General features: G+C 46.3%; 1 protein-coding gene across 8 annotated transcripts; it reads left to right on the forward strand.

Annotated features, from left to right (window-relative positions):
- Positions 1-5,412: 5,412 nt before the first annotated feature.
- LOC114504657 (G-protein coupled receptor-associated sorting protein 2-like) lies at positions 5,413-10,987 on the forward strand. Of its 8 annotated transcripts, none has more exons than XM_028522445.2 (5): positions 5,413-5,895; positions 6,362-6,487; positions 7,012-7,079; positions 7,407-7,484; positions 7,783-10,987. In XM_028522445.2, exon 5 carries the CDS (start codon positions 8,091-8,093, stop codon positions 10,653-10,655), a length of 2,565 nt encoding a protein of 854 aa, XP_028378246.1. In that variant the 5' UTR covers positions 5,413-5,895; positions 6,362-6,487; positions 7,012-7,079; positions 7,407-7,484; positions 7,783-8,090; the 3' UTR covers positions 10,656-10,987. The 8 variants fall into 8 exon arrangements, with proteins under 8 accessions (XP_028378246.1, XP_028378249.1, XP_028378250.1 ...); XM_028522448.2 differs by having other exon boundaries at positions 6,398-6,487; XM_028522449.2 differs by having other exon boundaries at positions 6,401-6,487.
- The last annotated feature ends 308 nt before the right edge of the window (positions 10,988-11,295 follow it).

The following is an 11,295-nucleotide window of genomic DNA, read 5'->3' on the forward strand; positions in this document are numbered from 1 at the left end:
TTTAGGCTGCACTTTTATAAATGGAATTTGCACACCAGAATATAACAGAGTTTATTTGAAAACAGTGCTTTCTGGGATACTTTATGAATTTGACTTTGTTATGACAGACATACAGTTGAGGGTGTATGTTAGAATAGACAAAAATTGGAGTCTTAATCCTAGGGCTGCAATTAGAATAGTTATACTCCCCTAATGACAAGGCATTGTTTCTGGGCTGAGGTCATTGTGCCCAGTTTTGTTTTCCCTCAGGATACATTCTCTTAAACCAGAACCCACCCCAAATTCAGAATAACCTGAAAATATTGTTGGGGCAAGCCTACCCACAAGTTCTCCAAATGTTCCTTGTCTCAAGTAGTAGACACAGGCCAAGAGGCTCTTTAGCCTCTACTGAAACTATACATCTGTTGAGACAATTTTATCAGAAGAACCCAACCTAGTCTTTTTGGTCCCAACTGCAAGGGACTTGAGTTCCTGTCTAAAGCTCCTGAAACTCAGGGATAGAAGAATGGATACATTCTAAGAATGCACAGGGTTTGACTCAACCTTGGACAAAAGGGAGACCCCAGGAGAGTTTGCCTGAAGCATATGAAGGAGAGAAGAAAGGTAAGTTAAACTAAGTGGGCATATAAACAAGTCCATGGCCACTATGACTGAGAGGGACAAGAGATAATCTGAGTTGCACAGGCAAGTGATATTCTAATATGAAATTTCACATGAATGTTATGTGGGAGGTGAGCGGGGGTGTGGGCAGACCTATAGATATGATGAAGCAGCACAGCTGTTTCTGTATCCTGGACTAATGCTTGGGAGAATATTTGGTTATGAAAATATTATGAAAATGTTCCATAGGTCTTTAGACTATTGATGGTAGTACCCTCAGTTAGGAATGCCCGGGGGTGGGCAAAGGAGAGAAACAACAAATCTGGGGCTCTGGCTTTATTAGGGTGGGAGGGTGGGGAGCCTAGGGATCAACAGGCTTTAGTGTTAGCTAATTTAAAGTATAAGAGCAGGAAGTAAGGTGCAGGAAGGATAAATTGGGATCATGCAATGGCTCATTTATGGAGGTTACTCTGGACTTTTTGAAAAAGAAATCTTTTATGGGGTGACCTCATTCCTTATCCAGTTGTTTTGCTAGTAGCTGTGTCATACAGCTGTTAATGTCTATTAAAGATGGATGTCTTTTGAAATAGATACCTTGGAAATAAAAAGATTAATGTCAGGCACTTACAGTATAATAAGAAGGCATAATGTCAGGTATTAATGAGGCAGGGGACAGCATAGGAAGAACTGTTAGACTGCAATACTGTTACCGGCCAGCATCTAGCATCCTGGTTGCCAAAAAATGCCTTTTACCAATTAGGTAGAATAAACAGTAAACCGATGTAGGGAGGAGGAAGGGCATAGGTCTCACACACTAACTCAGCAGTCCTTAGCCTGGTCTGATAAAATTGCCAAGGTGTTCCAATATCACAAGAAACACTACGTTAGCAAGAAAGAAGGGAAGTCCTTGAAATTCTATGTAGCATTTCCACTATCTGGGAGAGAAAGCCTTGAAACTGTGCTTTCATCCCAAGGCCTGGAATGCAGGAGAGAGTCCACAGTGCCCAAAGAAGCCCATAAAACAACTTTGGTTAATTGTCTACCTCTGGTCACTATCTGTTTTATGAGTGAGTTCCTGATGCTCACAGAAAGAGCCCATAAATAACTTGGGAAAGTGCCCCAATTTTAATTAACTGCCTCCTGTCACATATTTATTTTATAACAAGATGAACAAATGGAGTCTGGAGCAAGATAAGGATTCAGGCTGACAGACCCCCACACATACCTAAGTTTGGGTAGTCACATTCCCCCAGGAAAGCTGGCACCACATTTACCTGTTAATCAATATGTAACTTTTTTCCCTCCTATTCCACCAACTATATAAGTCATCAGAACAAAGGACCTGCTCTCTCTTTCTCTCAGGGCCTCAGGGCACTCTTGGCTTCTGGGCCACTGGGCCTCAGGCTGCCTGAGGGCTTGCTATCCTAGTCTTCAGCCACTCTTACTTTTGCTGCCCTGCTCTGCCCTGAAACTTTGCCTTTCACCCCCTGCTCTACCCAATCCCATTCTCTTCCATGGGAATGGGTCACTAATAAACTGATTACACATGAATAGATTTGCTGATCTGTAATTCTTTACATGCGTCAGCAAGAAGAACCAGGCCTCTCCCATCAACACTTAGACTGAAGTATTTTAAATGCCAGAGGCTAGTCAGATTTACATATCTGCTAGTAGAGACAATAGGGAGTGGAACAATGTCTGTTGCAATCACACCAGAATCCATTTTTAGGAAAAAATAAATAGAATATTAACTAACAGTCAGACCCACTTTAGTCATTTGCATCCTGTTTCCATCTTTTCTTTGCTCTCTGATTTTAAAGATGATAATTAACTTACCTGGTATATACACATAAAGAGCTAACACATAGAGATTATAATAGGACTTTTCCCAGTTCAATAAATGTTAATCAGCATACAATGCCTGTTCTATAAATGAACTGAGAACAAATTGCACAAGAGATATTTCAAAATCTCACAGTGAAATAATTTTTTGCAGATCCACTCCTCTGTCAGTAAATGTCTTGGAATCAATATTCCAGCACCTTGAGAATTACCTGATACATTATGCTGATATGATTGTAAACTTTTAGTTAGGAAATCAAATAAAATAGAAACCACAAGTGAATGTAAGCTCAATAAGAACTGGAATTTCTTTTTGTTTTGTTTACACTGCATCCCCAGTGTCTATAACAAAGTATATACTCAATATATAATTGTAGAATGAGTGAAAGACAAAAGTAACTTTAAGAAAGAGAAGGAGCAGTTTAGGGAGTCAAACAGATTCACACACACCCACAGATCCCAGCGGTGCTTAAATCACCAGAAAAGAACCCAGACTAAGGTGGGTTTGCCCCTAGCACAGTCGGGAATGTGTAAATCATTTACTCCTAATTGTCCTTGGTTAGGGAAGATAAGACCGAGCAATTTATTATCTGGCTGTAAATTCATCGACTGTTTAACTATCTGTCTCAGTTTCCCCACTCCACTTGCTGAGGAATTTTCTTAGCTTCTTACTAATCTGCCTCACTCAGAGTCCCTTCTTAAAGCCTAGTATTCACCAAGAGAGTATGCTGCAGAACAAAGAAAAATCCACTATTCACCTAAAGCCATTAAAACTGCACAGTAAAAGTTAAAAGGTCAGGCCAGTTTTCCAACCCCACTGGACTGCCCAGGACTCAGTTATCCCAACTCAACCGATAGCCCGAGGCTTAATCGAAACTGTCTCCCACCTCTCACAATAGACATCCAGCACCAGTCACAATGGCCTGTGGTCAGACTGACCCTCCTGTACCTGGGAACAGCCCACCCTTTACCTAACCCATTGTCCTGGCTCACATCCTGAAATGCCCAAGGTACCTGCCCATGAAGAACAAAAGACTAACCCCTCCCCTATCTTCACAGACCCAGCCCTTTTTCTTTTAAAAACCTCACTCCTGCCTTCTCCCTTCCCCCATGCTGGAGTTGATCCTGACTCAGCCTGCTGTAAGCACAGCATCAAATAAAGGCACTTGGATCAGATCACCCGGTTCCTCTTGCCTCTATTTCTCGAGCATTTCTAACAAAAAGTGGCTGTCCTCTGATAATTCACATCGATTGTCTCCAAATACTATATATACAATCATCTCCAGATTTTTCCTGCTGTTACCTAAACACTGCAGTTATAATAAATAACAAATAAAAGCTGCTATGAAGTTTCATGGTAAGAATATGCTTCCCTTTTCATCCTGGGAAACATCACTAATTTTTAGCAAACAGGGATTTTCTGCAACATGAGCCTCAAAAACCCTTGCAAAAATTTATCTTTTTTAGAAAACAAAGTGAAGGGAATTGCTGGAAAGGGCAGTTACAGTGGTAAGAGGTAAGCCTCAAAACTGATCCTCCCAAGGCTGAAGCCCAAGAAAAGAAAGTCAAGGGAAATAGACTTTATCAGGATGGTCAGTGAATTTGGCTCCTTCTGCAGCTGTATCAAATTACCACAGCCTCAGTGTCTTAAAAATAACAAAAATTCATTATCTTACAGTTCTGGTGTTTGGAAATACCAAAAGGTCTTACTGGTCTAAAATAAAGGTGATATCAGAGTTCATTCCTCCAAGGGGTTATAGGGACAATCTGTCTCCCTGCTTTTCCATCTTCCTGGAGCTGGCTGTATTCCTTGGCCTCTGGCTTCCTTTCATCTTCAAAACCAGCAAGGGCCTGTTGGACTGTAGTCTTTCTCCTGATACTTCCCTGTGACACTGACTCTTTTGCCTGACTCTTCCACATTTAAAGTACCTTTGCAATCACATTGGCCAGGATAATCCAGCATATCCTTAATCTTTAAATTTGACTATATAGTAATCTTAATTCCCTCAGCAACCTTAACTGCCCTTTGCATTGTCACATCATATATTTACAGATTCTAGAGATTTAGATGTGGACACTTTTGGAGGACCTTCATTCAATTTATCACAGTGGGGGTGCTGTTTAATTGGGTTTTAAAAGGAGAACAGTGCCAACAAGTTTGTGTTCAACCACAGGTGTGCCTAACCACGATTGTGCTGTTTGCCCATGGCACAGAATAGTAGGACTCAAGACTAGAGTTAGAATGTAGGGGCGAAGGAACCAAAGGATTCAAGAACTGCCAGGTTTCTCTCTTGGGAAGTGTGACCCCGCAGGGACCTTCCCCAAAGAATAACTGGGCAAACTAGACAGGTGCCTATGGGAAGTGCTGAGGTCCAAGCTGGTTCTAATCCCTGCCACATTTCCAGACTGCCAAACATCATGAGAGCTTGGATGTGACTGCAGGAGAAGACTTGACAGAACAGAGGAGGAGAAGACTTGACAGAACAAAGGAGGAGAAGCCAGGACCTGTCCTATCTGGTGTTTGACACTTGGCTGTCGGGCGACAGACAGGGAGGATTGCAGGACCAGTGTGGGTCCTGACAGAGAAAGGAACTCTTGGACAACTGTGGGGACCGCAAAATGGCAACATGGGTAACCACTCCGAACGAGAGAAAACGCAGTGTGGCAGAAAGGATGACTCTGGGCGCAGAGCAGTGGACTGTTTCCCAGAGTTAGAGATCTAGGTCTGCCCTCCAAATGGTGAGGTCTCCATGGAAGCCCCCTCCAGACTTTCTCCCCTCCCTCACTTGTGAACAATAAAAGAAAACCTTGGGGGCTACCCCAATGACGTCTGGGGTGCTCTGGCTTCGGATCGCCTCTCCTCTCCCAGCCCGCAGTTCTCACTTGCCCTCCCCCATCTGCGTCCTGGAAGGGTTGGCTGGTGGGATGGGGGAGGGGGAGGTAGGCAGAGGGAGAAGTCTAGCGATTCACAGGCACCAAGGAACGGTTTGTATCCATCCGCTGCTGCTTCCAGCGCAGCTGCTTCTGACCTCCCGATCCCGCATCCCGCATCCCGGCCCCGGCCCGCCGGTCCCATAGACTGTAGTGCCGGGAATGTGAGGGTGGTCGCCTAGTAGAGGGGTTCGTAGGTCCTCAAAGGCAGGCTGGGGTTCCTCCCGCCCCCGGCCTGGGCCCCGGCCCCGCCTCCTCCCGGTCGGAACTACAGTGGGCTGCGAGGGGGCGTCAGCCCATTCGTGCCATATCCCTCCGCCCCTCTTCCCGACACCCTCACTGCCAGCAGTTTGTGTCGCATTCTGCGCAATCCTTTCCCGTTTTGGTGCAGCGGTCCGCGGGAGAGGTTGGTGGGGAGGTGGGACGCCTCTTTGCAGTTCGGAGTGCACGGAGAGAGGTGGAAAGCTGACTGAGGAGCTCCTAGAGGAGGGGAGACGACCACCCGGCCGTGAGCCTGTAAAGGCAAGTGGGGGTATGGTGGGGGCCGTGGGTGGTGCCCCACCCCGCACCAGCTTACAGCCCGCGCCCAGGCCCTGGCAGCCTGGCATGGAGGAGGCGACCCGGCCGGTCGGAGCTGGTTTGTTAGAGAGGTGCGCAGCGCCGGGGGAGCCTGGCGAGGAGGAGGCGGCGACTGGCGGGGGCCGGGCCCAGGGCGCTGGTGTGGCCAGAGAGGCTCCCAGTGGTCCTGCGGAAGCGAATCACGCAGGCTGCTCCCCAGCCATCTTTCCCGGCGCCCGCATCCTGCCTTTGATGGTGTCTACTGGGAGAAGGCTGTGGGGGAGGGAGGCTGCTGCGGGAGAAATGGCGGAGCGGGAGCTGGGCTGGAGGGGCATGCCGGGGAGGGGGTGTTGGGCTACTCTGGCCTCTGATTTCTGGAAAGGGCGCTTGGCCTGTTGGGCCCCGCGTCCTGGGTGCTCTCTTCCAACAGGCACCTCGTTGATGCCCAAGTCTCCTGTCTGCGCAGTAGGTCTGGCGATTTCAGGCGGCAGGATGCATCTGTAAGAGGAGCGGCTTGAGAAAAAGTTGAGCAGGAAAATAGCGTGGATTTCTGGAGGTGTGTGGGGATGGGGGTTGGTGGGCAGCAACCATTGACTGGAGACCCCAGTAGGGGGGTGATTGAGACCATAGCATGTCAAGCATCCAGGAATCGTAAAATTTCCCTGTGTATCAGCTTCTAGGCAATTCCCTTGCTCTCTTGCCTTATTTCCAACCAAAATTGCGGGTAGGAAAAGATGGGTTCAGAGGCAAGGGTGAAACAGATTCATAATTAGAAGCACCACTGCACAACCTGTTTTCTAGAGTATGTGGGCACCCATCCCCCAAGTTCTGCAGAAGGCGAAGGGATGAGGTGCACCTAGTGGTGAATACTCAGAATTAGAGAAGGGAGTAATGGGAAGATTATGACGTCAAGAAAAGATATGATTATCTGGAATCCCCACACAGAAGGCCTTAATTAAACGAGAATATTCAACCAAGAAGACTCTGGACTCCCATCATTGGTGTTGGTCTGTCCACTAAGTGGTCAGTTTGCTACAATGGTCTCCTGATTGTTTTATCTTTTTGTCTGTGTGTTTGTAGGCTTACTTTAAGGCTGGTCACTTTTGCAAGGAAGGAGAGGAGAAAGAAACGGGATCAATTTTCTGCAGGTTGGTGCAAAGAGGGACAATGCAGGGGACAGTTACAGAGTAAGATCATAGCAAGTCTTTGTGATCTGCCTCTCCTGCTCTGCCGGATTTGCACATTGCACCAGCCTCTCTTATCCATTTGTTGCAGGAGGTATTAGAAATATTTGTGTAGGTGTGAATTGGGCTGTAAATGGGAGCAAACCTGAGGTCAGGAACCAGGAGACAGGAAACATTAGAAAAATTTGACCCTTAAACAGAAAGATGTTTGCATCAAAGATCAGGGCATCTGCCTGTCTGTCAACTAAGTACTCAGACTCCATTTTCTCTTGTATGTTAACTTATCCATAGGACAGCCTGCTCTCTGCTGTAGGGCTTAATACAACTGGAACAAAGCAAGGAGGGCGATATTGTACCACGTCAGAGCAGGTTGGTATGGGAGTGGGCACAAACTAGGGTGGAATAATGGAGACTAACACAGGTCCAAGAGTGATTAGGGTCTAATCTGGGGGCTCCTTAGCCCCATTGCCAACGTGCTTTCCCACCAATCTTATACCTATTTTGTGTTAGACCAAGTGTGTAGCAGCTCTGGGTAAATAAAGGTGACATACTTTCTAACAGCCCTACAGTCCTACCAAGAATTCAAGTTCCAGTCTCTGTGTGGGTATCGACTTGGAGTAACACAATTGGAAGAAACTCAAAGCCCCATACCATTCTCTCTCCTTAGATCCACCTCTAGTGGCAGCTCTGGTGGTGTTGCGGTTGCTGTTAACCTCCACCCTCAACAGATCAACACCCACCTGGGAACCATCCATCCTCCTCCAGCCTCTTCTGCATTCTGCCTGTAATATTGGCTGAGGCTGGTCTTGGGACAGAGGCTAATTAACTGCTGGACTGGTGATTGACTATTTTCCAACTGTATTGTCTGAATCATTGAAAGCTCAGAGTGTGAAGATACAAAACTGTGACACTTCAGTGGTAGAGGCTGAGACTGTGTTACTGGTGTTTAACTGTGTCTTTTCTGTAACTGGTACTATGACTGGGGCTGAGGTTGAACCTGGTGCCCAGGCCAAACCTGGAAAGAAGGCTGGAGAAGAGGCTGGAGGTGGGGCTGAGAGAGAGAATGACATTCCGATGGTGGTTAGACCCAAAGTTAGGGCCCAGGCCCAGGCTGTGCCTAGGGCAAGGCCCAAAACCGAGTCAAAAGCTATGAATGGGGCAAGGCCCAGAACTGAGGCCCAGGCAATGGCTGGGGCAAGGCCCAAAACTGATTTCCAAGTAATGGCTGGGGCAAGGCCCAGAACTGAGGCCCAGGCAATAGCTGGGGCAAGGCCCAAAACTGAGTTCCAGGCAATGGCTAGGGCAAGGCCTAAATCCGAGGCCAGGGCAATAGGTGGGGCATGCCCTAAAACTGAGGCCAAGGCAATCCCTGGGGCAAGGCCCAAAGATGAAGCCCAGGCTTCGGCACAGGCTGAGCTTGGGGCCGAGGCAATGTCCCAAACAGAGGGTATGCCCCAGACCAGTGCAGCAGCCTGGCCACTGGTCAGTACTGAATCTGAATCAGTTGATAAACCTGTGGCCATGTCTATAGATAGAGAACTGGTAAATGTGGATGTTGAGACCTTTCCTGGCTCGCAGGTTCAGTCAGGAATTCAATCCTGGTTTGGATCAGGGGATGAAACTAATACAGGGTCTTGGTGTTATCCCAGGCTCAGGGCCAGAGAGGAAGCCTCTAACGAATCTGGATTCTGGTCAGCAGATGAGACCTCTACTATTTCTTCTCTCTGGGCTGGAGAAGAGGCCAGTGTCAGATCATGGCCCAGGGAAGAGGCCAATACCAGGTCCAGGCACAGGGCTAAACATCAGCCTAACCTCCGGTCCAGGCCTGGATCCAAGCAAGATCCCTATATTGATTCCTGGTCAGGGTCTGAGGAGGAGTCTAGCAACCCATTCTGTTTGTGGCCTGGAGAAAATACCAATAACTTGTTCAGACCCAGAGTCAGGGATGAGACAAATATTAGGTCCAAACTCGGGACAAAGAGAGAGGATTTTTTTGAGTCTGAGTCTGAAGATGAATACTATAAGGAGTCCTGGTTTTTGCCTGGAGAAGAGGCCAATAGTAGATTCAGGCCAAGAGATCAGGAGGAGCCTAATACTGACTTGAAGCCCAGGGCCCAAAAAGATGTTAATAACAGTGATAGAGTCAAACCAGACCCCAGGTTTGAGGAGGACATCATCATTGGGTCCTGGTTCTGGGCAGAGAAAGAGGCTGGTGTGGAGACTGGGGCTTCAGCCATCTGTGAATCCACTCCAGAGGCTGAGGAAGGGGCCATTGGTGGATCCTTGTTCTGGACTGAGGAACCTGAGTCCAATTTGGGGGCTGTAGCCAGAGAAGAGACCAGACAGGAATCTGAAGAAGAAGCCATATTTGGGTCTTGGTTCTGGGACAGGGATGAGGCCTGCTTTGACCTAAATCCCAATCCTGTGTACAGGGCTAGTTCCAGGTTCAGAGATTCAGCTGAGGAGGAAATTAAGGCATCATCCAGGCCCAAAACCTGGGAAGAGGTCACTGTTGAATTCAAACCTGGTCCTTGTCATAGGATTGGCTTCCCATCCCCAAGCTCCTTTAGAATTCCTGAAGAAGCATCCTCTGCATTTGCTGAAATGTTTGAGGGAAAGCCCCAAAATGCAGAATTTACATCAGAAGGTGAAGATGAGGCCAATCAGCCTGAACCTCAATTCACATTTCAGTATGAACCATCCTACCGGTCAGTCAGGGAAATTCGGGATCATCTTAGGACCAGGGACAGTGCACAGCCTGAGAGTTGGTCCTGCAGCTGTATACAGTGTGAGCTTAAAATCAGTTCTGGAGAGTTTGAGGAACTCCTTCTGTTAATGGAAAAAGTTCGAGATCCTTTTATTCAGGAAATATTTAAAATTGCAATGGGTATGAGAAGTGCTTCTCAATTTACCCGAGATTTCATTCGGGATTCAGGTGTTGTCTCACTTATTGAAACCTTGCTCAATTATCCTTCTTCCCGAGTTCGGACAAGGTTTTTGGAAAATATGATTCTCATGGCTCCACCTTATCCAAATCTAAACATGATTGAGACATTCATATGTCAAGTGTGTGAGGAAACCCTTGCACAAAGTGTGGATTCCCCTGAGCAGCTGCTTGGATTAAGGCTGCTGAGGCACCTCACTATGACTACTGACTATCACACACTGGTTGCCAATTTTATGTCTGGGTTTCTCACCCTATTAGTTACAGGGGATGCAACAACAAAGTTTTGCATTCTGAAAGTACTGTTGAACTTGTCTGAAAATCCTATGGTGGCAAAGAAGCTATTCAGTGCTAAAGCTCTATCAGTATTTGTGGGTCTTTTTAACTTGGAAGAGTCACATGATAATATTCAAATTGTTATTAAAATGTTTCAAAATATCAGTAATATTATAAGTAATGGAACAATGGCCTCAATTGATGATGAGTTCAGTCTTGAGCCACTTATTTCTGCATTCCACGAATTTGAGAGCTTGGCTAAGGAACTACAAACCCAAATAGACAACCAAAACGATCCTGAGGGGGGGCAACCAAACTAATATGTTTGACCTGTCTGTGATCAGCCTTATGTTCCCCTAACCTGAGTAGTGCTTTGGTTTTCAGTTTGACTGTATGTTGTAACTTATATTTTTATGCTGATGTAAACTTTGTCCAATTCTTGACTTGAGCTGGTCATTTTGTGGATGCCAAATGAATATTAGAGCTGAACACATTTGTTCATATTTGTCTTGCTGTCCAGATTGCAGTATTTTTCAGTATTGAGCGTCCAATGAACTGAGTCACCTATGTAAACTACACTGCTATTTGTTGTTTAAACATGTGGTTCTGTATTTGAGTGTATTTTCAATAAAGTTCTGTGTGACAATTGGCAGAAGTGACCCTTCAGTTTAAAATCCAGGTGCAGATTCATTATGCACACTTAACCAACATAGATAATTAGAAGTATGGTAAGCATACCCTCATTGGAAAATTCCATTCCTGGAGCTTAAAGAGATTACTGAGGGTTGTGGTACTTGAAAAATGTTTTAGAGAAGAGGGACCCACTTAAATTGGTCACTGAAGGGTAGGATAAGACAAACCACTAGGTCATTCTTGTGAGTAGCAGTAGTGTGAAAAAAAGTGTGTAATTGGAAAACCTGTTTAGTAGCCTGGATGTATCCTGTCTGCCTGGAGTAGGTG

Source organism: Phyllostomus discolor, chromosome X, assembly GCF_004126475.2.
Source record: "Phyllostomus discolor isolate MPI-MPIP mPhyDis1 chromosome X, mPhyDis1.pri.v3, whole genome shotgun sequence".
Taxonomy (NCBI): Eukaryota; Metazoa; Chordata; class Mammalia; order Chiroptera; family Phyllostomidae; genus Phyllostomus; species Phyllostomus discolor.

Coding starts and splice junctions, on each gene's coding strand:
- LOC114504657 (XM_028522445.2), top strand. CDS start 8,091: ATGACTGGGGCTGAGGTTGAACCTGGTGCCCAGGCCAAACCTGGAAAG.